Raw genomic sequence first — 27,490 nt, forward strand, 5'->3', positions numbered from 1 at the left:
ATTAGAGCCTTTGAAGAAGAAACGGCAGGACGATTATTGGCTATGGGAGATTTGAAGGCACTATTGATAAGGTTGATGGGAACCTCCAAATTTAACGAACTAAAGGAAATGGCTGGCATAGTAAACTCGAACGACCCGAGAACTGATGGAGACGGGTTTGACAGAGTGAAGCAGTGGGTATGGCAGGCCCTCAGGAACCTTTATCCACCCAAAGTGGACCCCAAAGCCTTAAAGGGGGATCCACTGGGAGACACTGAAAACCCAGCAGCCTACGTAGAAAACCAGTTGAAAAGGTGGAGACTGGAGACTGAGCAAGAGGTGGAAGATAGCTTATTTATCACCACACTGTTCCAACATAGCATTTTGGATGCAATGCCTCCGCAAGTAAAATCCAAACTGGAGGAAGTGGTTGGGCTGACGTCAATGACCCCACAAGAATTTAGAGACCATGTAGTCCATGCGGTTGAGAAGTACCGGAAAGACAAACGAAGGTTGGCTGAGCAGCAGGAAGAGGTGCAAAGAAAGTTAATACAAATGCAGCTCGAAGAACTCAAAAAGAAGGAAAAAGAGAAAAGCAAAAAGATGCTGCCGGCAACCACCGGTCCGAGTACAGCCATCGAACTGGCTGAAGCACCGCTATATGGAGGAACCGATCATACTGTAAGACAAGGGCTGGAAAACCCCATGCCAATAATCAACGTCTTTGGAGGAGCATTCCCACAAATGCCCCATCAGGAACAGACTAAATTCAAACAGCCCAGACAGGACTGGAAGTCCCAAGGAGGGGGACAGAGGAGCTATAGGCAGAGGGGACAAGTGAGGAAACAGGGGGAAAGAGAGGTAGAGAGATTGTGCTGGGGATGTAATCAGCCAGGTCACATGAGAAGAGATTGTCCGTTTACACCATGGCCTGTCACACACCAGCAGCCACCGATAAGAAGGGAACTAAAGTTTAGTCAAGGACCAGCCCCCACAGGCCCAAGCGGACCTGTGAACCCCTATGCGAGGTATCAGGGGTGCCCCGAGAACTCGAGTGGGAAGGGACAATACCCAATGATAACAAGGGAGGCAGACGAGGAACCCATTGTTCAGGTTATGTTAGAAGGGCAACTGACACCAATGATGATAGATACTGGAGCCACGTACACTTGTATACAGCCACAGTATGCCCTTCACCTTCCCATGTCAGGAAAGTTTATTAAGACGGTAGGGTTCTCGGGGAAAACACAGTTGACACAGTCCACGGCTCCAGTGCAGTTGAGAATGGGAAATAAAGAAATTGTTTTGCCGGTGCTAGTATTTAAAAGAACTCCGATTAATTTGTTAGGCAGAGATGCCTTATTGAAACTGCAATTAAAATTAGAATGCACCAGAAATGGGCTGAGTGTGGAAAGAGCAGGGGCTCAATTGATAGTGCGAGAAGACAAGAAGGCTAATGTCTTTTGGATAGGAGACATCGCAGATCAGATTCAGGGAACCTGGGAAAAATGGAAAAAGGGCGTGCAGGCTATATTACCCAGTGCGGTAATGCCCAAATCTGAGCTACATTGTACAATGATTTTTGACGAGACTCAGAACAGGGAGTTAGAGGAGAGATGGCACCTGGAGGCATGTACCCAACAGCACCTGGAAGGGGAGGCTGTGATAATTGGAAAGCAAGGGGCAGCTTTACAAGTTAAGTGGAACACCTTTTTAGAAAAATGGTATAGGATACCGGAGGCTGCGCCCCATGTAACGTTGTTGGTAAACAAGGGATATCAGTCTAAAGACTTAGGACCCTTAGTTAAGAGTGCTGAAACCGTAACAGTGTGGAGGAAAATCACGCCGGAGGTGTGGATATCAGAAGACAACAATTGCATTAAAATAATGGTAAGTGTAGATATGGTAGGGACAGTGAGAGAGGTCAAAATAACTCCCCAAACACACATGCCATTGCTGGGAAAGGAAAGAGGCCAGCAGAAAGATAGAAGGTTAAATGAGTTGCCATCTATTCTGTGGTCACAGCATGACACGGACGTAGGGAAAATAAAAACAGCTAGTCCGGTGGAAATAAGGCTGAAAAGGGGGGCAATTCCACCCAGGAGACCACAATACCCTCTAAGACCAGAAGCAGAAGAGGGAATAGCATCGACAGTGCAGGGGTTGCTTGAAATAGGAGTGCTTAAAAGAACAAACAGTCCATGCAATACCCCGTTGCTGCCGGTCTTAAAAGCAGATAAATCTAAGTGAAGATTGGTGCATGATTTGCGAGCGGTAAATGATGTGGTAGAGGACAGTCCCCAACCCACACACGCTTTTGACTAATGTTCCACCAGAAGCAAGTTACTTTTCAGTGATTGATTTGTGTTCGGCTTTCTTCAGCATTCCTCTAGCCGACCAGTGTCAGTATCTGTTTGCATTTACTTACAGAGGTGCTCAGTATACCTGTACCAGAATGCCACAAGGGTTTAAACATTCACCACATGTTTTTAATCAGGTGTTGAAGGCAGACCTAGAGGGCATGCCATTGGAAAGTACATTGTTACAGTATGTGGATGACCTGTTGATTTGCTCCCACAGTAAGGAACAGTGTGAGCAGGACACTATAACTCTGTTAGAGAAGCTGGCGCACGGAGGACATAAAGTATCCAAAAAGAAACTGCAATTTTGCACACAGCAACTGGAATACTTAGGCAGGGTAATATCCAAGGGAGTGAAGGAGATAGCACCAGATCAGATTGAGGCAATAACTGAGGCCCCAAAACCCCAGACTGTAGGGCAGATGATGACGTTTTTGGAAATGGCAGGGTACAGCACAGATTGGATAGGAGAATATGCTGAGATTGTGGCACCTTTGAGAAAGATAATGAAAGAAGCAGGACATACAAATTTGAAGAACGGCTTACAGTGGAATGGAGAGGCGGAGATAGCTTTCAATACTATTAAGCAGGAATTGCAGTCAGCACCAGCATTAGCTTTGCCTGACTACGAGAAGGTTTTTCATTTGTATGTATCCAACCGACAGGAGGGTTATGTCACAGCGGTTCTAACACAAGAGACAGGCACAGGAAAAGCAAAGCAGCCGATAGCATACTACAGTACGAGACTAGATGAGGTGGCTCAGCGGTATCCACCCTGTTATCAGGGATTGGTGGCGCTGTACTATGCATATGAAAAGGCATCATCTGTAACCCTGGGCTATCCTGTGACTCTGTACACACACCACAAAGTAGCAGAATTGCTGGAAAGAGGGAAATTTGTGCTGACGCCAGCCAGGATAGCAGCGTATCAGATACTATTGACATTTCCAGACATAACTATATACAGAGATGCAGTACCAGTAATATAGCCGATTTTGTCCCTTTGGGCTATGAAGGAGAACCCCATGATTGTGTAGGGAAGATGATGGCATTTGCCAAATTGAGAGCAGATTTACGGTCAGAACCACTAGAGGATGCAGATAAAAAGGTTCTGTTCGTAGATGGCTCTTGTTATAGCAATTATGATGGAAATCATGCAGGGTTCTCAGTAGTGCAGCAGGATCAGTCGAGCTATAAGATTATTAGGATGGAGTCCTGTCCCCAACCGTGTTCCGCCCAACTAGTGGAAATCAAAGCCCTGACAGCTGCGTGTGAAATGATGTAAGGTGAGAAAGTAGATATCTATACTGATTCGGCATATGCTAATGGAGTATGCCATTTGTTCAGGGCAGTGTGGAAACAGAGAGATTTTTTAAAAAGCAGTGGAGATCCCATACAACATTGTCAGCAAATTCTAAACTTAATAAAAGCCATAATGAAACCTAAAGCATTGGCTATAGTAAAATGCCAGGCACATAAAAAGGGAAATGATGTAATAACAAAGGGAAATCAAGCTGCGGACGAGGCAGTCAGAAAAGCATCTGGATGTACATCAGCTGTCATTGCCCCCAGGTAAGCCTAGCTCCAGAACCCGTGGTAGAGGACCTAATTGAAATACAAGGTAAGGCAACTTTGGCAGAACAGACAATGCGGAGATGAAGGGGGGCCAAGCAGAACCCGGAAGGCTTGTGGAGCATGGAAGACGGTTTGTTGGTAGCGCCCACCCCTCTACTGACGATTCTGATTTCAGAAGCGCTAGGGATTGACCATTGTGCAAGGGGGGGAAGTGATAAAGAAAATAAAGAAGGATGGTTTTTGGTCACCTTATTTACAGGCTTCGCGGACATCAGTTATTTGACTGGTTAGAAAGTAGACTAGGAGGATGGGGAGCATGGCTGACTAAAATGGCAATTACGGTCAGTATTGTATTGTTGAGCTGTGCGCTTGTGCTGTGCTGTTTTCTTCCTAGTCTCAAGTCTCTTGTAGTGCGTGCTGCAACCAAGCAATTTCCAATGCTCGTGGCAATTACTGAAGAAAGCTTAGCGGAGAAAGAAACACCGAAAATGTATCGTTACAGCCTACAACACCTGCAGGATGAACAAGAGCAAAACGACAGTGTGGGAGTAAATTGTAAGGGCTTCTGAGTCTTTTTCCCTGTCTCAGGTACAAAGGGACAGGTTTTTGGCTCAGCGGCCCAGGGTAACAGGGAGAGAATACTTTGAGGTCTTGGCGCAGAAAATTATAGTTTAACCCGAGATTTGGGAATAAGTGCTTGAGTTTATTGGGGCTTTTGTGCACGGACTCTTAGTCTTCTTTCTCTGTGTGAGACCCTATGGGTCTCAAAGGGGGGATATATTGGAGTATAAAAGTTGCATTGTTTGCTGTGTAACCAAAACTATGTAGTCAGCTTTGAGCTTGCTATTTGCTATGCATGTATCCAATTTAGTAGGAGAACTAAATCTTAAGAATGTAGAAGATAATGGTGTGTTAATGAGCGGTAGCTAAGAGATGTAGATTAGAACATGATTAAGTCAATGGGTAGAAACAATAGTGGCGGATGTACTTGTGATACGCAACTGTAGACCGATTGGATATGCTAATGCAATTAAACCAGGAGATTGCTATAAAAAATGCAATGTACAAGGATCGGTGGGCAATCGGCGACTAGCTCAATGACTGTCTCAGCTTTGATTTGCAATTTAAAGTTTAATACTTCTTGAAGAATCTTCTGCGTCTCCTGGTCGTTTGTGGGGCACGAGAAACCACGACAGTATGAGCACTTACGAAGTGTCAAGCTCAGCACTTAAAATCCCCAAGTTCAGAATGCTAAAGTCGAGTGCTGGAGGATAGGATTAATAAGGATGGATGTCCACTGGCGACTAAATAGCCTGCTTCCATTACGTATGGTTCTCATGTTCAGACTTGTATCTCGTAGGTGGAGTGTTCCTGGGGCATAAGCAGGCAAACTGCTCACCAGCATACCAACATTTGACCTGTTCTCAATAGATATGGTATTTATGTGCTGATCTGGTTTAGCTTTTCATCAATGATGGGCCTTAGGACTTGGAAATAACAATGCCATTGAATACCATCAAGTCCATACTCTCTTCTCATTGCTGCCACCAGGAAGGTGGTACAGGAGACTCAGGTCCTATATCACCAGGTTCAGGAATAGTTATTCAACCAGGGAGGATTACTTTACTCAAAACAACATTGAACAGTTCCCTCAACCAATGGACTCTCTTTCCTTGTAAGCATTCATAGTAGATACAAAGAAACACAATAGAATCAATGAAAAACTATACAAAGACAGACGAACAATGGACAAAAGACTAATTGTGCAATTTGTCAAAAGATAAAATATTAATACATAAATAATATTGTGAAGAAGAGTTGTAGAGTCCTTGGAAGTGAGTCCATTGGTTATGAATCATTTGTGTTGGGGTGAGAGAAGTGATTCACACTGGTTCAGGAGCCTGATGGTTGAGAGGTAATAACCGTTCCTGAACCTGGTGGTGTGAGACCCAAGACTCCTGTACCTCTTATCCAAAGGTAAATCAAATCAGGTAGAGACGGACCTTTGCACTGGGGGCAGGGGAGTGTGCATCATCCATTTGTCATGTCTGGAGCTGATGTCTTTCCCTTAGATTTGATGAACTGCGCTCACCATTGTTGATATTGGGCGTGCTCTTGCAGCCACGTTCTCTGATTAGCTGATTAATTGTCCATCACTATCCACCAATAAATGCAGTAGATACAAAATTGCCGGGTGTGATAATTTTTTTTAGAATTTCAGTTAATGTCAACCATTTATACCAATTACCTGATGTGGCTCCGGAAGACTAGGGTCCAGTGCAATAACAATCTTTTTGGCCTCTTCCAGGTTCATCTCCCGACGCACTGCATCTTCTTGCTATAGTAAGTTTTGAAATGCTTATTAGCAGAATACAGTATAGTCCTCTTCCGTTCTAACAAAATATTTCTAGAATTGTATGAATTCTAGCAGCCAAACCTTTACATGGTAAATACACAGCACAAAAAGGCCTTATGACAAAATACATCTGAATAAAATTTCACTATCGACCATCATGGCATCTTTAAAATTAACACCATTTCACTTTCCACAAATGCAACCTGACTCAATGAGTGCAGTCTAGTTCTTTGTTTTTCATATTCTAATCATTTAATAATTCTCGTCAATGGGTTCATGAAGCACGTTTTATTTCTGACCCCACACGTGATGCATACAGCATTTTAAGCTTAGGGAAACCAACTCCGGAACTTTACATTAATGGCTACCAAAGCTTTGCACCTGGAGGATTTCCTCATTTTATATCATGTCTGGGTCAGGATCAATTTCAGCAAGTTATAATTCACCAATAGCTCTAAGTTTCTCACAAAATAGTGCTGGAAAAGCATGGTAGTTGTTACTGTCTTAGCTCAATCTATCAGTGCATTTCAAAACTATCTGCAAATAGCTTAATCTAGGCAGTTACCAGCACTCGAACAATTCAACACCAATTCAAATGATCATTCAAATAGTGTAGAAAAAACTTACAAGGCAGTGAAGGGACTTGAGGACCCGAGTTATACAGTAGGCTGAATAGGTTAGGACTTTATTCCCTGGAGCGTAGGAGAATGTGAAGGTTTTGATAGAGGTAGAAAAATTATGAGGGGGGGATATATAGGATAAATGTAACCAGGATTTTTCCCACTGAGATGAGAACTGGAGGTCATGGGTTAAAAGTGTAATGTTTAACGGGAACTCGAGAGTAAGTTTCTTCACTTAGAGGCTGAGAAGAGTGTGGAATGAGTGGATGTGGGTTTGGTTTCAAAATTTAACAGAAATTTGGATAAGTACATGGATGGGAGGATTATGGAGAGCTATGATTCAGATACAGGTCAATGGGATTAAGCAGAATAATAGTTTGGTGCAGAAAGGGACGTAAGGCCTATTTCTGTGCTGTAGTGACTCCATGGCAAAGACAGAACAAAATAAGAAGGGTACCAATGATTAAAATTTTTTTACCTCTTTTTTAAGTTTTGATGCAGCCTTCATTTGATCTCGTTGCCAAAGCTTTTTAAGATTTTTCATTTGTGATTTTGATATAACTTCCCAGCGCTGAAAGGAAATTGTCAGACAGGGTCATTGCAGTTGCATCAACTATCAACAGAAAGAATGAATTTCGATGCACTCATTCATTAATTTTTCTGCACTCCTCTCTGCCTGCACCGAGCAAAGGAGACAATCACTGAGAAGATACTCTATGTCACCTTTGTTTCCTACCCATTCTCAATATTTTAAAAATTTTATTTAAAAATACAGTGCGGAGCAAACCTTTCCTGCCCAACGAGCTGCAACTGCCTAGCAATCCATCTTCTCAACAGCCTAATCAGTGGAAAATTTACAATGATTAATTAACGTATTAACTGATATGCCATTTGAGAGGAAACCCACGCAGTCATGGGGAGAACGCACATACACCTTACGGATAGTGCTGGAATTGAACTCCGACTCCCCAAGCTGCAATAGCATTGCACTATCCCCTACGCTACCAGGATGCCCCAATAATGTTTCCTCTTACAATTCCTCCTTGCCTGCTTTCCGTCCATGCTGGGTTGAGTGTCAAGCTAACAACTCAGCCTTGTAAAAAAAAACAACCAAAAATGCTAAAAGAAACAGCAAGGCTGCAGCCCAATGTGTGGAAAGGATCAATACAATATCCTAATATCTCAAATAAAAAGTTTAAATAACAAGGTCCAAGGGGATACATATTACACATTTTTGCAAGCAAGACTTCCCAATTTGCAATTACCTCATTTTCCTTTTGGGAATCAACATAAATTGTTGGGAATGGTTCCTTTTCCACTGTGTGTAAGGCCTACAAAAATGAGCAAAAACAGAGTTAATTCATGAGACACATTTTTGTGGAAAGAGTCATTAATTTTACAGCATCATTGATTGAGAGCTTACACAAAGTGCAGTTTTAAATGGTTTTTCCTTTGTTCCATTTCCAGTAGCATCATCACCTTCACGTTCAGAGACATATAATTCACCTGCGAAATATAAAGTAATATTATTTGAAAGGGTTCCGTACATATCACATCCCAAGTATTAACTCAACATGACTCATTATTGATCCAAAAGGAAATCACAGAGTCACAGTAGCATTACAAGAGCACAGATATAAATTTTAGATGAGAAGTAGAAAGAATAAAAAATAAGTTACCACGAACAGTCTAACGGGGGGGGGGGGGGGGAGGAGGGTCATCACTTCCCCAGCTGTAGGTTGACTCATTATACAGCCTAATGACTGAGGGGAAGAATGACCTCATATAGCGCTCTTTGGAGCAGTGCAGTTGACTTAGTCATTGATTAGTCAAAGATATTCTATTTTTCAATGATAATTTCAACCCAGATGTGACAATAGTATTGTGTTCAACAAGATCATACAAAAATGAGATGAATTCTATGACTATCTATGGTCTAGGCAGAATAATAGCTTGGCATGGACTAGATGGGCCAAAGGCCTGTTTCTGTGCTATGATGCGCCATGACTCATCAATTTCTGATGATACCAACTAGTGGTGCAATCATTTGAGATAAGCATGATATTCCTCAAAGGGGTTGGTTACCGATGGGTCTACATATTCTGGCAAGAGTGTGTGCGGGCAATACCTCTGTGGGCAAGAGTAGGCAGGCTATTTTTAGGGCACCTTTTCCAGGGCCTTTCCTGAGTGGGATGAGCAGATTGAATCCTAAATAAGGCTGCTCAGTCAGATATCGACTAGACATACTCGCTAAAACACCAGCTCCACTTCTAATCTACAAGGAGGAAAATCCAACAATACAGTATTTATTCTGTCTGTTTCGTACAAACGTCAGTCTAGACTATGTAACACACACACAAAATGATGGTGGAACGCAGCAGCCCAGTTAGCATCTATAGGAAGAAGTACCATCGACGTTTCGGGCCGAGATCCTTCCAAATGAGACTATGTACACATCTCTTCAAGCGAGCTTGAATTTACTAGTTTCCAAATATTACTCAACTTAATCATCATTAAGGCGACATAAACAAACATATGTCTGAAAAATATCTGTTTGCGTCAAGAGGCAAAAAAGGTTGTACTTAAAAAGCATGAATGAATATGTGTACTCTTATTTTTTGGTTTCTTGTATAAAAGATACAGGATATGCTAACCAATCTCTTTCTTTAATTTTCTTAAATAATCATCAACACAACCTTGCAGCAATATGCATTTCAGTGAAATATCCTTTTACAAATATCTACAGGTCCAGGACTGTACACACAGGAATAATCTAATTAGGCACATATTTTTGCTATTAACATCACAGGCAGATGTTTTAATGGGTGCAGAAAAAAAGACTATTTCTAAACACAAGAGATCCTGCAGATGCTGGAAAAAAAACCCCAAGAAACTCAGAAAGCCAGGCAGCATCTACGGAGGGGGAACAAACATTGACATTTCGGGCTGTGACCTTTCACTAGGACTACTTTTATTAGCAATGTATTCTGTACAGCAGCTGATTTTCAATTCAGTAAATTATCCACTTTTATTTGTTCAATACTAATTAGTCTCATTCTTCTCTACCATGACAATAGATTTAATCCACACCATCCTTTAAGTGTCACCGCTTACATCTGGGAAATGTGATTATTAGTTTATAATTTTGAACAAATATTTTACACTTTATAGTCCAGAATCATTTGGATTATGTTTTTTGTGAATGATTTCTACTTCATAAATGCCAGTAAAGATAATTCAAAATGGGAGCCATACCAAGTTATCAGAATCAGGTTTACTATCACTGGCATACATCTTCAATTTGTTGTTTTGCAGCAGCGGTACAATGCAATACAGAATTTTAAAGAACTATAAATATAATAAATAAAAGACCACAAGATCAGAATTACCCATTCAGCCCATCAAGTCCACCACTCCATCATGGTTATCGCAGATCCCACTGAACCCCAAACACCTGCCTTCTCGCCATATCCTCTTATACCCTGACCAGTCAGGAAATGATCAACTTCTTCCTCCTTAAATATACCCACAGACTTGATAGCCACATCAGTATGTGGCTATATACTGATATATATGGCTAAATCACAAGGATGATTCCAGGAATGAAGGGATTAACATGTGAAGAATGTTAGGCAGCTTTTGGCTTGTACTATTGGAGTATAAAGTTGCATTGTTTGCTGTGTAACCAAAACTATGTAGTCAGCTTTGTGTTTGCTATTTGCTATGTATGTATCCAATTTAGTAGGAGAATGAAATCTCTGTATTGTCTGTACTATTGAACACATCAGTAACTTAAGAATGTAGCCAAATAAGAAGATAATGGTGTGTTAATGAGAGGCTAAATTTAGTCTGGCTAAAAAAATTCCTCCTTCCCTCTGTTCTGAAGGGTTGTCCCTCAATTTGGAGGCTGTGCCCTCTAGTTCTGGATACTAGAACATACTCACCACATCCACATCCTTTCAACATTCACTAGGGTTCAATGAGATCCCCTCATTTTCTTCTGAATTCCAGTGAGTACTGTCGTGGTTTCTTGTGCCCCACAAACGACCAGGAGATGCAGAAGATTCTTCAAGTAGTATTAAACTTTAATTTGCAAATCAAAGCTGAGACAGTCAGTGAGCTAGTCGCTGATTGCCCACCAATCCTTGTACATAGCATTTTTTATAGCAATCTCCTGGTTTAGTTGCATTAGCATATCCTATCCGTCTACAGTTGCGTATCATCAGTACATCAGCTCCCGACTTCCCACTATGGTTTCTACCCATTAACTTAATCATGTTCTAATCTACTTTTTGGGCCACGTGTTACCTCATCCCTGGCCACAGTTATCTCTTAGCTAGCCTCTCATTAACACACCATTATCTTCTTATTTGGCTACATTCTTAAGTTACTGATGTGTTCAATAGTACAGACAATACAGAGATTTCATTCTCCTACTAAATTGGATACATACATAGCAAATAGCAAACACAAAGCTGACTACATAGTTTTGGTTACACAGCAAACAATGCAACTTTATACTCCAATAGTACAAGCCAAAAGCTGCCTAACATTCTTCACATGTTAATCCCTTCATTCCTGGAATCATCCTTGTGAACCTCCTCTGGAATCTCTCCAATGACAACACATCCTTTCTGAGAAACTGTTGACAATACTCCAATCCGGCTTGACTAGCGTCTTATAAAGGCTCAGCACCATCTCCTTGCTTTAATATTCTATTCCCCTCGAAATAAATGCCAACATTGCATTCGCCTGATTTCCTAAAGACTCAACTTGTAAATTAACCTTCTGGGAGTCTTGCACGAGGACTTCCAAGTCCCTTTGCACCCCTGATGTTTGAACCTTCTTCCTACTTAGATAATAATCTGCACTATTGTTCCTTTTACCAAAATGTATTATCATACATTTCCCAACACTGTATTCCATCTGCAACTTTTTTGCCCATTCTTCCAAATTGTCTAAGCCCTGCTGCAATCGCTTTGCTTCCTCAGCAGTACTTACCCCTCCAATTTTCTTTGTATCATCTGCAAACTTTGCCACAAAGCCATCAATTCCATTATCTAAATCACTGACAAACAATGTGAAAAGCAGCAGTCCCAACACCAAACCCTGAGGAACACCACTAGTCATTGGCAGTCAATCAGAAAAGGCCCCCTATATTCCCACATCTGTCTCCTGCCTGTCAGCCATTCTGCTATCAATGCCAGTATCTTTCCTATAAAGCCACAGAACTTTATCTTGTTAAGCAGCCTTGTGTGGCATCTTATCAAATGCCTTCTGAAAAATCCGAGTAAATAGGTCATATTATTAATTTTTTAAAACTTAAATAAATAGGGCAAAAAGAGAGAGGGGAAAAACAGTGAGGTAACGTTCATGGAGTCATTGTCCATTCAGAAATCTGATGGCAGAGAGGAAGCAGCTGTTCCTGAAATATTGAGCATCTCCCTTCAGGCTCAGTACCTCCTCCTTAAAGGTAGCAATGAGAAGATGGCAGGTCCTGGGTGATGGGGGCCCTTAACAATGGATGCCAGCTTTCTGAAGACGTTCTTGATGCTGGAGAGGCTAGTGCTCATGATGGCCAAGTTTACAACTTTCTAGAGATTTTTCCAACCCCCTGCAGCAGCCCCTCCACAGTGCATCTGTAGAAATCTGAGAGTATTTTTGGTGAGATACCACTGGCACACCCACTGACGAGCCTTCTTTGTAATTGCACCAATATGTTTGGCCCCAGATATATCTTCAGAGATGTTGACACCCAGAACTCAGAACTGCTCAGCCTTTCCACTGAGGACTGGTGTGTGTTGCTTTGGCTTCCCCTTCCTGAAGTCCACAATCAATTCTTTGGTTTTAATGATACTGAGTGCAAAGTTATTGGTGCAACAACACTCAACCAGCTGATCTATCTCACTCCTGTATGCCTTCTTGTCATCTGAAATTCTGCCGGCAATAGTTGTGTTATCAGCAAATTTATAGATAGCATTTCAGCTGTGCCTAGCCAGAGTTATGGGTGTAGAGAGTACAGCAGTGGGCTAAGCACGCATCCTAGAGGCGTGCTGGTGTTATCATCAGCAAGGAGGAGATGTTATTTCCAATCCACACTGACTGTGAACTCCTAGTACGGAAGTCAAGGATCCAGTTGATGTATAAAGGCCCAGGTTTTGAGACTTAGAACTCAGGGTATGATTATGTTGAATGCTGAACTGTTATCAATAAACAGCAGGCTGACGTAGTATTATTACTGGCTAGGTAATCCAAGGCCGAGTGGAGACCTAGTGAGATTGCATCCAATTACGGAGGCCATAAGCAAATTGCAGTTGGGTTCAAGTCGTCGCTTAGACACAAGTTGACTCTGGCCAAGGCCAACCTCTCAAAGCACTTATCACAGTAGATGTGAGTGCTGCTGGGTAAAAGCCATTGAGGCCAATCACCCTGATCTCCTTGGGCACTGGTTTGAATGCCACCCTTTTGAAGCAGGTAGAAACATCCAACTTCAGCAGTGCCTGAAGCCTTGCGAGGGTTCACTCTCTTCAAAGATATTCTGACTTTGGCCTCTGAGACTAAGATCACAGAACCACCAGATGCGGCAGGAATTTACACTGATGTAGATTTATTCTCCTTCTCAAAGCATGCATAAAAGCTGTTGAGCTCATTTGGGAATGAAGCACTACAAGTATTCATGACATTAGGTTTTGCTTTGTAGAAAGTAATGGCTTACAAACCCTGCCAGAGTTGGCATGCATCTGATTCCATCTCTACCCTCAACTGGATTTGCTTCTGAACTCTTAAAATAGCCTTCTGTAGTCACACCTGGACTCCTTGCAAGGTTCGGGATCACTGGTCTCGGCATACTCAGACTCTGAGATGAACCCCTGAATACTGTCCATTCCACCAACTCAAAGCAGTCCTGCAAGTACTCCTCTGCCTCCCTTGACCATACTTCCTTTGTCCTCACCACTGGTGCTGCGATCTTTAGTCTTTGCCTTATGCTGGGAATAGAAGCCAGGTAATCGGACTTTCTACAGTGTGGGCATGGGATGGCATGTTAAGTATCCTTGATGATGGCATAACAGTAGTTAAGTGTGTTGGCTCCTCTGGTTCCAAAGGTGATATGTCGGTGATAGTCCTTTCATGCGGCTTATTACCCTTGAAACATTACATCACACTTGAATAGCTGTACTGATAAATGAATCACACTGAAGTAGTTCAGATGCTACTGTTTGTACTTGGCAATTAAAAATTAGGAAAGACTTGCATAACTTCTACATTGGACTTTGGTATAAAAAGAAAAGTGCTCCAGAAATGGAATAGCACAAAGTACATTTCACTAGACGTGGAAATTAGCTGTTAGGTTGGCACAGCAACAGCAAGGTCCATTTCAAAGTCAAAATAAATATATTATCAAACTACGTACTGTATACCAACCATATGCTACTCTGATATTTGTTTACTTGCAGGCATGTCCAGGAAAATAAAGAAATACAACAGAATTCATGAAAAACTATAAATAACATAGACTAACAAATGACCACAAAAGAAAACGTTTGCAAATATTAAAAAAGTAAATGAATATTACTGAAGACATGAGATGTAGAGTCCTAGAAAGTTCATCTGTAGGTTGGTTTTAGTGGTCAGTTCAGTGTTGAGGTGAATGAAGTTATTCATGCTGGTCCAGGACTGTAGGTTGTGGAATCAGGCTGATGAAAGCACCGAATGGTGAGCTGTAGTCAATGAAGAGCATCTTGACGTATGCAGCTTCATTTCAAACAAAAGCAAACAAAAAAAAAGAGAATAGGAGAGCTACAAGTGAAAAAATATCCAGGAAAGATTAAGCTTCATTGATAAGACAAACTGATGCTATCTGACTTGTTGGATACTCAAAAACAAAGTCCCATAGGCAGCCAAGGCATCTTCTCTCTCTGAATTCTGTAGGTCTCACTAACATCATTTTAAAAATTATCAGCTACTCTCAATCTCCAAAAGATGGCCAGCTTACCCAGAAACCAATTTAAGGGAACCTTTCCTGCACCAACTATAAGGCCAGCTAAAAGTTCCTTGGATATCAAGAGCATAACTGCTCAAAGAGCAAATTATTAAAGTAGGTATATGACACGATATACTAACCTAGGACTCATTTTCTTGCTGGCATTCACAGGAGATACAAAGAACCACAATAGAATCAAAAAAACTACAGACGGATAAACAGCCAATGACACACTGCAATTATAATAAACAGATAGACAATATTCAGATACTCCCCTGTAACTTCTCATTCCCATGGCAACCACATAAGCAGTTGTTTGAAAAAGCTAGATGTGGTCTTTAAAATATGTTGGGTTTTGGTAATGACGGAAGTGCTAGGGACAGTGGTTCTTTGCTATAAAATATGTACAAATTCTATAAAAAATAACCATGAACTGGACATGTCCTTTAAAAGTTCTTGTGAGAAAATACAAACCAAAAGTTTAATGAATTTAATACTTATTATTACTTTATTTTGAAGACAAAAGTTACTAAAACATCAGTGCTCGTTTTGGTAAAGACTTTTTTTCTTGTAAATCTATCCAAGGAACAGGATAATTTCCCTAGTTAAAGAATCACCCTTATATTGTTAGTAAACTTAAAAATGTTAAATTCTGTGTTTCCACTATGGTCACCATTATAAACTGAAGGCTCAGCACACTTCTCCGTTGCATTCTAAAAGTGACAGCTCCTTTTTCTGAAAAACATTTCTGGTTGCGTAATCAATCCTTCAGAGACGAGATGATACAGTCGAGAACAGTTTTGTAACGCAAGTCAAGCAACGAACATTGAATAGTACAACAAACACGAGGAAATCTGCAGATGAATAGTACGAGCATTTAGGCCTACAATTTCATACTGAACTTAATGAATTAGCAATCAATTTCCCAGCTATACTAATCCCTTCTGCCTTGCACAATATCGCTATCTTTCCATTTCCTGCACTTTCATTCAGGTGCCTATTGCATCAGCAAGTACTAGAGTCGACCGGGAGGGGCCTCATCCACAGTCCAGGTCACTGGCCCCCAAACACAAAGTGGAGACTCAGACTCTGGCCTGACCTCTGATTCCCCCACATTCCTGTCCGCAAAACCCAACCTGACCCTAACATAGCTATAAGCAGCACTAGGGTCCCACAGGGGCCTGTATTTGCTCCCTTCCTATTTACCCTGTATACATCAGATTTTAGATAGAACAGTCATATCCTCTGTTATAAGGAAATAAAAGATAGTATCACATTAAAAGCTCATGTGTACAAAGTGGCAAAGAGACTGAAGGATTGGGAAAACTTTAAAAAGCAACAAAGAACAACTAAACAAGAAATAAGGAAAGGGAAGATAGAGTATGAAAGTAAATTAGCACAAAATATAAAAACAGATAGCAAAAGTTTTTATAAATATATAAAGCAGAAGAGGGAGGCTAAAGTCAACGTAGGTCCCTTGTAAGACAATAAGGAAAAATTCTTTGAGGAGTTCTGGAGTTCTGGAGTTCTTTGAGGACATAATGAGTGCAGTGGATAGAGGGGGACAGGTGGATGTCGTATACTTGGATTTCCAGAAGGCATTCGATAAGGTGCCGCACAAGACTTATAAATAAGATACAGATGCATGGAGTCGGAGGAAGTGAATTGGCATGGATAGTGTTTTGGTTAGAAGGAAGGGGGTTGGTATAAATGGGTGTTTCTCCAGTTGGCTGTCAGTGGTGAGTGAGATGCCGCAGGGGTCAGTGCTGGGCCTGCAGCTGTTTACCATTGATATTGATGGTTTGGAAGAGGGAACTGAGTGTAGCGTAGGAAAATTTGCTGATGACACTAAACTGAATGGAAAAGCAAATTGTACAGAGGATGTGGAGAGTCTGCAGACAGATATAGATAGGTTAAGTGAGTGGGCCAAGGTCTGGCAGATGGAATACAACGTTGGTAAATGCAAAATCATCCACTTTGTAAGGAATAATAGAAGAGCAGATTATTTTTTAAATGGTCAAAACATTGCAGCATGCTGTTGTGCATGAATCGTAATAAGTTGGCTTGCAGGTACAACAGGTTATTAAGAAGGCAAATGTTGGCCTTCATTGCTAGAAGGATTGAATTCAAGAGCAGGGAGGTCATGCTGCAACTATACAGGGTACTGGTGAGGCCACACCTGGAGTACTGTGTGCAGTTCTGGTCTCCATACTTGAGGAAGGATATACTGGCTTTGGAGGCGGTGCAGAGGAGGTTCACCAGGTTGATTCCAGGGATGAAGGAGTTAACCTATGAGGAGAGAATGAGTCACCTGGGACTATACTCTCTGGAATTCAGAAGAATGCGAGGAGATCTTATAGTAACATACAAAATTTTGAAAGGGATAGATAAAAGTAGGAAAGTTGTTTCCATTGGTAGGTGAGACTAGAACAAGGGAACATTGCCTCAAGATTCTGGGAGAAGATTTAGGATGGAGATGAGGATGAACTTTTTCCTCAGAGTGGTGAATCTATGGAATTCTCTGCCCAGGGAAGCAGTTGAGGCTTCCTCACTAAATATATTTAAGAAACAATTAGATAGGTTTTGACATAGTAAGGAAATTAAGGATTATGGGGAAAAGGCAGGTAGATGGAGCTGAGTTTACAAACAGATCAACCATGATCTTATTCAATGGCAGGGCATGATCGATTGGCCGGATGGCCTACTCCTACTCCCATTTCTTATGTTCGTATCTGCAGAAATTCTCTGATGATTCAGTAATAGCTGGCTGTATAAAGGGAGGACAGAAGGATAAATACAGGGCCCAAGTGGAGGACTTTGTCAAATGGTGCAAGCTGAGTCACCTGTAGCTCAACATCAGTAAGACAAAGGAGATGGACTTTAGGAAGACTAAGCCTGCACTGCTCCGTTACTATCAATTGAGAGGGCTTACAAGTCCCTGGTGGTGCACCTGGATGACAGACCTGAGTGGAGCACCAACATAGAGGCTGTGTACACAAAGGGCCACAGGGTCATATCTGCTTCCTGAGGAGACTGAGATCCTTTGGAGTATGCAGTCCTCTCTTTCACATGTTCTACCCAAGCTGTTGTCGCCAGTACAATCTTCTATGCAGTGGTGTGCAGGGGCAATGGTAACAACACAGGTGATGTCAGTAGACTCAATAAACTGATCAGAAAGGCTGGCTCTTTTATAGGAATCAAACTGGACACACTGGAGGCATGGTAGAACCAAGGACCCAATGGAAAATCCTGGCAATTCTAGACAATGGTTCTCACCCTCTGTATGCCACTTCGGCTGAAAAGAGGAGTACTTTCAGTAATAGACTAAGACAACTACACTGCTCCAAAGAGTGCTATATGAGGACATTCTTACCCTCGACCATTAGACTCTAATGAGTCAAGCTTTTCCCGGGCCACCTGCTAAGACTGTTTGATGTAACTTATCTTTTTATCTCTCTTACTTCATTTCTAATATCTGTGCACTTGTAATGCTACTGTGACACTGTAATTTCCTTCGGGACTAATGAAGTATTTATCTAACTCCTGTCTACAAAAGCATCCTTACAACCCTAGAAAAACTGAAAAAACACGACTTAATCTGAGCCGCAACTCAATGGAGAACGCAGCTCAGTGCCATCATGGATTCCTCATGCAGGACTTCATCCACATCCTCAGACTCCAAGCACATGTTCTAGCCTTGAGTGGTCCTACCTGCTCGCTAGTTATTCTGCTCTTGATGTTGGCTTTGAATGCTTTGTGATTCTCTTTAATCACACTTGCCAAGGGTTCTTGACGGCCCCTCCTTGGCTTGGTAAATCCCTTTTTGAGTTCTTTACTGGCTTCTTTATAATCCTCAAAATTTATGGGTGACATGCACAACACTTTACAGTACAGGCAACCTGGGTTCAATTCCCACCACTGCCTGTAAGGAGTTTGTACGTTCTCCTTGTGACTGCGTAGGTTTCCATCCGGTGCTTTGGTTTCTTCCCACAATTCAAAGGCGTACCAATTAATTGGTCATTGTAAACTGTCCCGTCACCAGGCTAAATTACGGTTGCTAGGGTTGCATGGCTTGAAGGGCCAGCAGGCTTACTCCAAACTGTATCTCAAAAAAAATTTAAAATTTGCTGATTTTTGGTTGTGCCTGCACATACTTAATGTATGAGTAAACAGATTCTTGAGGTTATTATTCAATTAATAATTCTTCAGATGGAGGTAGAAATGTGGACAGAAAACATGTTCAGTCTACTAAAAAATGAATCTGCATATGAAGCTACTAAAATGGCAACGAGGAGGCCTAGAGGAGTGAGATAGGTCAGAGGTTCGACGGACTCGGAGTCCACTGCGGTCAGGGCGCTTTCACTGTGTGCTGCGTCTGCCAGGCTGAGTCCGGCGCCGTGGAAGTCCATAGCGGGGGTATCCCCTTCTGCCGCCTGCATGGAATGACGAGTCTATCAGGACCCTGAGGACTTGTGGAAACTGTGTGGTGGTTTCTTTCGAACTTATAGTCTTTTAACATCTTTGGACTATTTTTACTGTGCCCATGCTCTGTTTTTTTTCAATTATAGTATTTTCTGCACTGTTGTAACTATATGTTAACTATAACTATGTGGTTTTGTGTAGGTCTTGTAGCTTTAGTTTTTGGATTGTTGGGTAGAGTTGGTCTCCTGACTTGGTATGTCTGGGTAGTCTTGTTTCGTCTGGTGGGTTTGGAACTCCTTTCCAGGGAACACGCTAAGATGGTAGCACGATAGTAATACGCAGCAGCCTCTCCGGACTCTGGATTTGGGGATTACCAAACATTATGTGGATTTTCTGGTGTAGTCTGTTTTGTGATATAATTCCAGAGAACATTGCTTCACTTTTTAAACTGCATTGCATTTGTGGTTTCTAAATGACAATAAACTGAAACTTAACTAAACTGATAGATCAGCTGGTTGTGTGGTGTTGCAACAACCTCGCATTCAGTGCCAACAAGATAAAGCAGCTGGCTGGGGACTTCAGGGAGAGGAAGTCAAGAGAATACGCACCAGTCCTCATTGGTAGAAAGAGTGAGCAACTTTAAGCTCTGGGCATTGACATCTTCAAGAGCCTTCCCTGATCCTAACACACTGATGCATTCACGAAGAAGGCATGCCAGTGGCTCTACTTCATTCGGAGTTTGAGAAGATTTTATACTTCAAAGATTTCTGCGAACTTCCATGACCGTACAATGGCCAGCATTCTGACTAGTTGCATCAAAGGATGGCAAAAGGCTTGTACTCACAGCAAACTCCATTTCAAGCACAACCCTCCGTGCTATTGAGGGCATCTTCAAGGGACAATGGCTCAGGACGGCAGCATCCACCATGAAAGACCCTCACTGTCTGGGACATACCCTCTTCTCATTACTACCATTAGGGAGCAGGTAATGGAGTCTGAAGACCTACGTGTAATGATTCAGGAAGGGTTTCTTCCCTTCTGCCATTGGTCCATGAACACTATTCCTTTTTTTTGCACTGTTTATTTATTTGGCAATTTATAATCTTTGTAGTGCATTGCTACTGCAAAACAAGTTTTCACATCATATAGACAGTAATAAATCTGATTCTGAAGCTGAACGAGCACAACCAGATTCCCACAGACTCAGAGGCCTTATTTCCCTCCTGTTAAAATAATGACCCCAACACAGAATCACAGAAATTCACCGCAGTTTGGCCCACAATGTTGTGCCGACCATGTACTCTACTCTAGAAACTGCTGAGAATTACCCTACCTCATCACCCTCTATATTTCTAAGCTCCATATACCTATCTAAGAGTCTCTTAAAAGACCCTATTGTATCTGCCTCTACCACCATTGCTGGCAGTGCATTCCACACACCCATCACTCTCTGTGTGAAAAAAGTTACCTCTGACATCCCCCTTGTACCTATTTCCAAGCACCTTAAAACTATGCCCCTTCGAGTTAGCTATTTCAGCCCTGGGAAAAAGCCTCTGATTATCCACACGATCAACGCCTCTCATCATCTTATACACCTCTATCAGGTCACCTCTCATCTTCCGTCGCTCCAAGGAGAAAAGTCAAGTCAAGTCACTTTTTATTGTCATTTCGATCATAACTGCTGGTACAGTACACAGTAAAAACAAGACGTTTTTCAGGACCATGGTGCTACATGAAACAGTACAAAACACTGAACTACATGAAAACAACACAGAGAAAAACTACACTAGACTACAGACCTACCCAGGACTGCATAAAGTGCACAAAAAAGTGCAGGCATTACAATAAATAATAAATAACACAACAGGCAGTGTAGAGGGCAGTAAGGTGTCAGTCCAGGCTCTGGGTATTAAGGAGTCTGATAGCTTGCGGGAAGAAACTGTTACATAGTCTGGTCGTGAGAGCCCGAATGCTTCGGTGCCTTTACCCAGACAGCAGGAGGGAGAAGAGTTTGTATGAGGGGTACGTGGGGTCCTTCATAATGCTGTTTGCTTTGCGGATGCAGCGTGTAGTGTAAATGTCCATAATGCCAGGAAAAGGCCAAGTTCACTCAACCTATTTTCATAAGGCACTCTCTCTGTAGAATCCACATTCTTCCTGTAGTGAGGTAACTAGAACTGAACACAGCACTCCAAGTGGGGTCTAAGGTCTTATATAGCTGTAACATTACCACATGGCTCTTGAACTCAATCCCACAGTTGATGAAGGCAATCACACCATATGCCTTCTTAACAACACTGTAAACCTGAACATAGTCAAACTACAATCCAGGCAACATCAGAGTACGAGCAGAAGGGAAACTGAATAGCAACTGCAGTGGACATACCCATGCTGGTTGGTGATAGTGGCTTCTAATAAGATTACCATAACAATCAAACTCCGTAGACATGTACACCAGGCATCAGATACCTTAATGGTCCATAACCATCTTGTTATTCGTCTTTTGAAACATAGCAATTTTTATGTCTTTGCACTGCACTTCTGCAGCAAAAATAAACACACAAACACATTTCACAGCAGCACACACAAAATGCTGGAGGAACTCGGCAGGTCAGGCAGCATCTATGGAAATGAATAAACAGCCGATGTTTCGGTCTGAGACCCTTCATCAGAACCGGAAAGGAAGGGGGATTAGAAGCCAGAAAAGGGTTGGGGGTGGGGAAGGGGATGAAGCATAATCCAGAAGGTGATAGGTAAAGACAGGTGGATGGGGAAGGGGGATGAAGTAAGAAGCTGGGAGGCGATAAGTGGAGAAGGTAAGGGATAGAGCGTTGCCCTGGATTTCCAGTCGATGTAGAATCTCGTGCTTACATTTCACAGCATAGATCAGTAAGAATAAATCTGATTCTGAAGTCGAAAAAGCGCATAAGCTTCTCCGTGGCCCCGTGTCCCAGCGGCATCTTTAAGGACGCCAGCACAGCCAGACTAAAACCCAGGTACGAAGGGAACCCCAACAACGATCGCAGTGAATACACCAAGATTGATCGAAAACAAGAAAAAAATCTATGGATGCTGTAAGTCTAAGCAACACACACAAAATACTGAAGGAACTCAGCAGGTCAGGCAGCATTGGTGGAAAAGAGTACAGTCGACGTTTCGGACCGAGACCCTTCTGTAGGTCTAGGGTGCTAATGGCTTCTGACAAGGATACGGTAATGAAGTCCAGTAGATCTACCTCGGCCATCAGATTTCTGAATGGTCCGCTTCTACATTTAAGCAACTTATAACAATTTTAAGTATTGCACTGTACTGCTGCCACATAACAAATTTCACAATATATGTCAGTGATAATGAACGTGATTCTGAAGTGGAACAAGCACAAACGTTCCTTATGGATGCAGTGGTCCCACGTCCCTATTAACTTTCTAATGACCCCTGTAGAGTAAGGTTACAACCCAGATGAGAAGCGAAATCAATTTTATGCCTTTGCACCATACTCCTACCGCAAATCCACAGACTTCACAACATACGAAAGTGATAATAAACCCAATTCTGAGAAGCCGAAACCAGCCGGCGGGCGGTTGAGCATCGGGTCTGAACCGGCAACACCAAGGAGCCGGCCTCAGTCGACCACGCCCGGGAGAAGGATGGGACACACACCGCGCCGCTCGGCGTCCCGAAGCTCCCCCAGCCCCGTTCCTCACCCAGCGACAGCTCCGCCGCCTCCTGGCACAGGTCCCCAGACGACATGGTGCAGCTCTCCGATCCGGACTCCAACACCCGACTGAAGCCGGCGACCAACCAGAGCAGGAGGAAGGGGAACGACCGACATCCTGCCCCGCCTCTCCACCCGCTGCCGGCTCTTTGATTGGACGGCTGGTGTGCCGGCCAACTATCAATCAGCGCCCGCGTCTGCGCACAGGGGAGCCGGTGTGGGCTGCCGATTGCATCAGGCTGAACGACGGGTCTGGGAAGAGATTGATAACAGAGTACTGTAGCTGCAATGCTTCACGCCCAAACTCACAACTGGTTACGAAAAAAAAACATTAACCGCTGCATATATTGGAAATCCCAAAAAAAGAACCGAAAATACTTGGTTTACTGCCGTGAATCAGCGTTCCTGGGAAAGAAGCAAACTCAAATTAGATTTATTTCAGAAATATCCTTTCAAGAAATAAAAAAAAGCAACCAGTACATGTCTGAAACACAATAAATTCCGTAGATGCTCAAAATCTCGAACAACATTCACAGTGCCGGAGAAATTCAGCCAAAAAAAAAAGGCTCTTACTACGATTTGCACCGTGATGCCCAAATCAGCCATCCCTCCCCCCACCCTCCACCTGTAAATCCCATAGGTTGACGGTCTGGAGATATGTCTCTACCAAAGGAAGTGTAAGGTGCTCCTTCCCTCTGCTAGCCTGTAGGTCAGCCTTAGGCAAGGTGTTGTGCCTCAAACAAGAGAAAATCTGCAGATGCTGTAAATCCAAAGCAACACACACGCAAAATGCCGGAGGAACTCATCAGGCCAGGCAGCACTACCTAGCGCCCACCCCCCCGCCAAAATCAGAATTATAGGAAGCCATGGGAGCAGGTGGTGGATGATTATATGAGCTGATGGTGCATATCGCAAGTCCTGGCTATGCAACCGCTAATGCCAGGGAGACAATCTCTGGAGTATTGATCATGGCTGGGATCACCCATCTTGTGAAGACACTGCCCAGAAGACGGCAATGGCAAACCACTTCTGTAGAAAAATTTGCCAAGAACAATCACGGTCATGGAAAGACCGTGATCACCTACATCATTTGGCATGGCACATGACGATGATGATCATGGAAACTCCAAATTCAATCAACAGCATACTACTTCCTCTTAACCAGAAAATATTCTGAGTTATTCTCTCAGATGCTGGAAGTTCTAAGCAACACAATGAGTTGGCGGAACTCAGCAAGTCAAGTAGCATCTATAGAGAACAATAAACAGTCAGCGTTTCCAGCTGAAATCATTCATCGGGAGTGGAAAGGCAGGGGCAGAAGCTGGGAGGGAGGGAAAGGAGTACAATCTGACAGTTGATAGGTGAGACCAGATGATGGTATTAAAGTTGAATATGAATAATACTCGGGAGACAAGCTTCTTATAGTTACAACAGTTTATTGCGCACCCTCCTGCAGGAGTCTGTAAATGAAACCTCACACTGGTTTCCCTGGAATTCCACCTGCAGTGGCTGGGTACGTTCCATGCCTTCGAACCCAGACAGAGTGATTGTAGTGTCCGATAGCTGGACTCCCTGTTCCGATAGTATTTCCTGATCAAGAGTGGATGTGGTTTATGATCAATCATAAACGGCAGTGGAATTCCAGCAACTTGCAATATTAAATTGGGCTCTTCCTGAGGGGTGGCACTCACGGTAGGGAGCATCCTTGCTTGTCGATTTCTAAACATTGTTCCCACCTGTCCCTTGGTAGGTTTTTGTTCCCATGGGCACCTCACCCTCCAATGCCCAGGACGTCCAGAAATGAAGCACACCCCACTTGGTCCGGGGTTCCCCCCCCCCCCCCATTCCCATTGCCTGTCTGTGATAACGATCGGCGCGGTGGACCAGGCCTACCAATCCTGGAATCCTGACGGTTGGATGGAAGTTGTTGGGCTAGCATTCTATTGGGTCCTGTCCAATAAGAGTCCGGGTTATCAGGGTGGTGCCTATCGGGAAAACGACCCCAGATCTGATCCCCAGATATAGCCCGCTCGCGTCCTTCTGCCCGCTGAACATATTCACCTTTAATATTAGTTCCCTTCGGGATTCGAAACCTGGGTCAAAGCTCGTCGCATTCGGTTTTGATCATTGTCCAGCCAAGCCATATTATTTGTTCTAATCAGGTTGGCTAACTTAGTTGGTAAGCATTGGTGGAGAGCCCTTTCCAAGACTTGAATAATCTAGTCTGTCTGTTCATTCTCATTATGATTTCCCGTCTGGAACTCCTGATAGGTTTGGTATCTCAATTCTGCCTTCCATTTTCGCCCCTCATGAGAGAATCATGCAGCAGAGACCGAATAAATCTTGCGGGGTCGTATTAAACATTTGTATAGTACTGCGGACAGACTGAGCAAACTGTGCTGGTTTTTCTTTTCTATCTGGGACCGGATTCATGATCATTATCATTTCTCGAGGCTTCCAGGGTGCATACACAGGAATCACTGAGTGCTGTCCCTCCTCCTGCTCGTGGATTGTGCAGCATTTGTGTGGGTAATCATCTTGGTGGAGCCGTTAACTCTGGGCTTTTATTGGATTCTTCCCTCCCTGTCTCAGAATAATCCTCGGTATTCCCTTCCTAGATCTCAGGGTATAGGGACCTCCCCTTCCCTGTGCCGCTGTTTTACCCGAGCGGCCACCGTATCTGAGTACTGGGAGGATTGGGGTTCAGGAGCACTGGGTGCAATTGGCCCCTGGTAAGATGAGGGGGGGGGGGAAGATGGGTGCCCACTCCTCATCACGATCACTGTCCTCAAACAGGGTCGGTATGCCAGACATGGGTTCAGGATCCCGTGTTTCCCTGTTAGTTCGAACTCTAGACTGACATTCCTGCCCTTCTCTCCTATCCAGGTGAGCCTTGGATTGCTTACATTGTTTTTCCTGCTCTCGTTTTCGGCGCCATCCACCCATTCATGCTCTGCTTCTGGCGTCTCCCAACTTTTTGGTGTTTCTTCTGCAGTACATACCTCTATCCCTTCGTCACACGCATTATTCCTCCAACTTGCTAATAATACACTTGTCTTTGCCTTCCATTCCGTTTTCAACAATTTCCACTTCTTCCCTTTGTTCTTTTTCCATATCAAATTTACTGCTTGTTCTCACGAGGTAATATCCCAGGTCCCTCCCTCCCCCAATGGCCACATTTTGTTCCCCAATTTCTTATTCAGCACTGCACTCAACATTCGCAAATCTTTTTGCTTGTCTGGAAAACTCTCACACATATTGTGTAGGCCTGTTCCTTGCCCGCTCCTATCAATCGACTGCAATTGACCCATGTTCTCTAAGTAATTTACCCGACTCAAAGCCTCCTGCCCAATTAATAAATTGACACGGTACTGCCTCCTGCTCAATTAATAAAATTTGCCTACGGGTCTCCCAGGAAACTCTTTCCCGATCCCATCAAGGTTATGCAATCAACCTTGGGCGAGGGACTGTGCCTCCAGAGAAACTAACAGAGAGCGACAAATGTTGCAATACTTATAGGGCTCCCGGTCGGTCTCCGCAGCCCCCGGAGTGGTCCGGCCACTTACTCAGCCTGTCTGCTTGGCACTCCCTCTATTGGGATCCTGTTCATGACGCCAAATGTTAAAGTCGAATCTGAATAAAACTCGGGAGAGCAGCTCCTTATAGTTACAACAGTTTAGTGCACACCTTCCTGCAGGAGTTTGAGACCCAGTTGTCAGAGGGAAGGTACGTAGGTACTGCCACCATCCAACAATTGGGCCAACTCCAGTTACAGCCATGTATTTATACACAGTAAGCCCCATATATTACTGCTGCAAGACGTCATTTGAACTGGTACGCCCACCAAGTCTGTTGGTGGGAAACTTAGTTACTGTTATGAACCCCATAACTGTGTCACTTACCAGCAAAGATAGAGAGGTCCGTTGAAGTCTGATGGTACTATTTTTAAATGTTTTTATTTATAAAGGGGCACAAAAGTAAGGTTAATACAAACATTCAGATAATATACGTCGTCAATACTCAATCTAAAGCGTGGGTATAGTAATAATCAACAATAAGAAGTAGCTCTATCGTTTTGTCTAGGGGTAAAAATATTGTCCGATGGAAATATCAAAGTCTCTGGAGTTCATGCAGGCTTTTTGCCTTTTGGGGACCGCTGGGTTTCACGTGTTGGAGAGAGAGAGAGATTTTTGGTGAGAAAATAAACTTGCCAGCCTTTTGGACTCAAATCGTTGAATCGGGAAAGTGGGTTCCCCGTTGTCAGTTCGAAGTCCTTTTTGGTGTTATCAGCCACTCGCTCCCTAGGCTAGGGGAAACGAACCACACGTGGCTTCCGAATAGCTTCCCGTTATCACGGGAGCGATGAGCGATGGTGTCTCCTTCTGGTGCGTCGCTGGGGTACTGCCTCCTGCAGCCCCTCTTTTATCTTGACTTGCAGAGTTGTAGATGTCAATCAAGGTGGGGTGATACAATCCCCACCCC

At 43.2% G+C, this 27,490-nt stretch overlaps 1 protein-coding gene across 1 annotated transcript in view; it reads right to left on the reverse strand.

Annotated features, from left to right (window-relative positions):
- The window catches only part of nars1 (asparaginyl-tRNA synthetase 1), a 47,574-nt gene extending 24,450 nt beyond the window's left edge, over positions 1 to 23,124 (reverse strand). The window contains exons 1-5 of the mRNA XM_073064140.1: positions 22,998 to 23,124; positions 8,314 to 8,396; positions 8,156 to 8,221; positions 7,369 to 7,461; positions 6,163 to 6,252 (exon numbers count right to left, since the gene is read on the reverse strand). Coding sequence (XP_072920241.1) covers positions 6,163 to 6,252; positions 7,369 to 7,461; positions 8,156 to 8,221; positions 8,314 to 8,396; positions 22,998 to 23,043 — 378 coding nt within the window. The 5' untranslated portion in view covers positions 23,044 to 23,124. The remainder of the gene's footprint in view (positions 1 to 6,162; positions 6,253 to 7,368; positions 7,462 to 8,155; positions 8,222 to 8,313; positions 8,397 to 22,997) is intronic.
- Positions 23,125 to 27,490: the final 4,366 nt, after the last annotated feature.

This window comes from Hemitrygon akajei, chromosome 13 (assembly GCF_048418815.1).
Source record: "Hemitrygon akajei chromosome 13, sHemAka1.3, whole genome shotgun sequence".
NCBI classification, from domain to species: Eukaryota; Metazoa; Chordata; class Chondrichthyes; order Myliobatiformes; family Dasyatidae; genus Hemitrygon; species Hemitrygon akajei.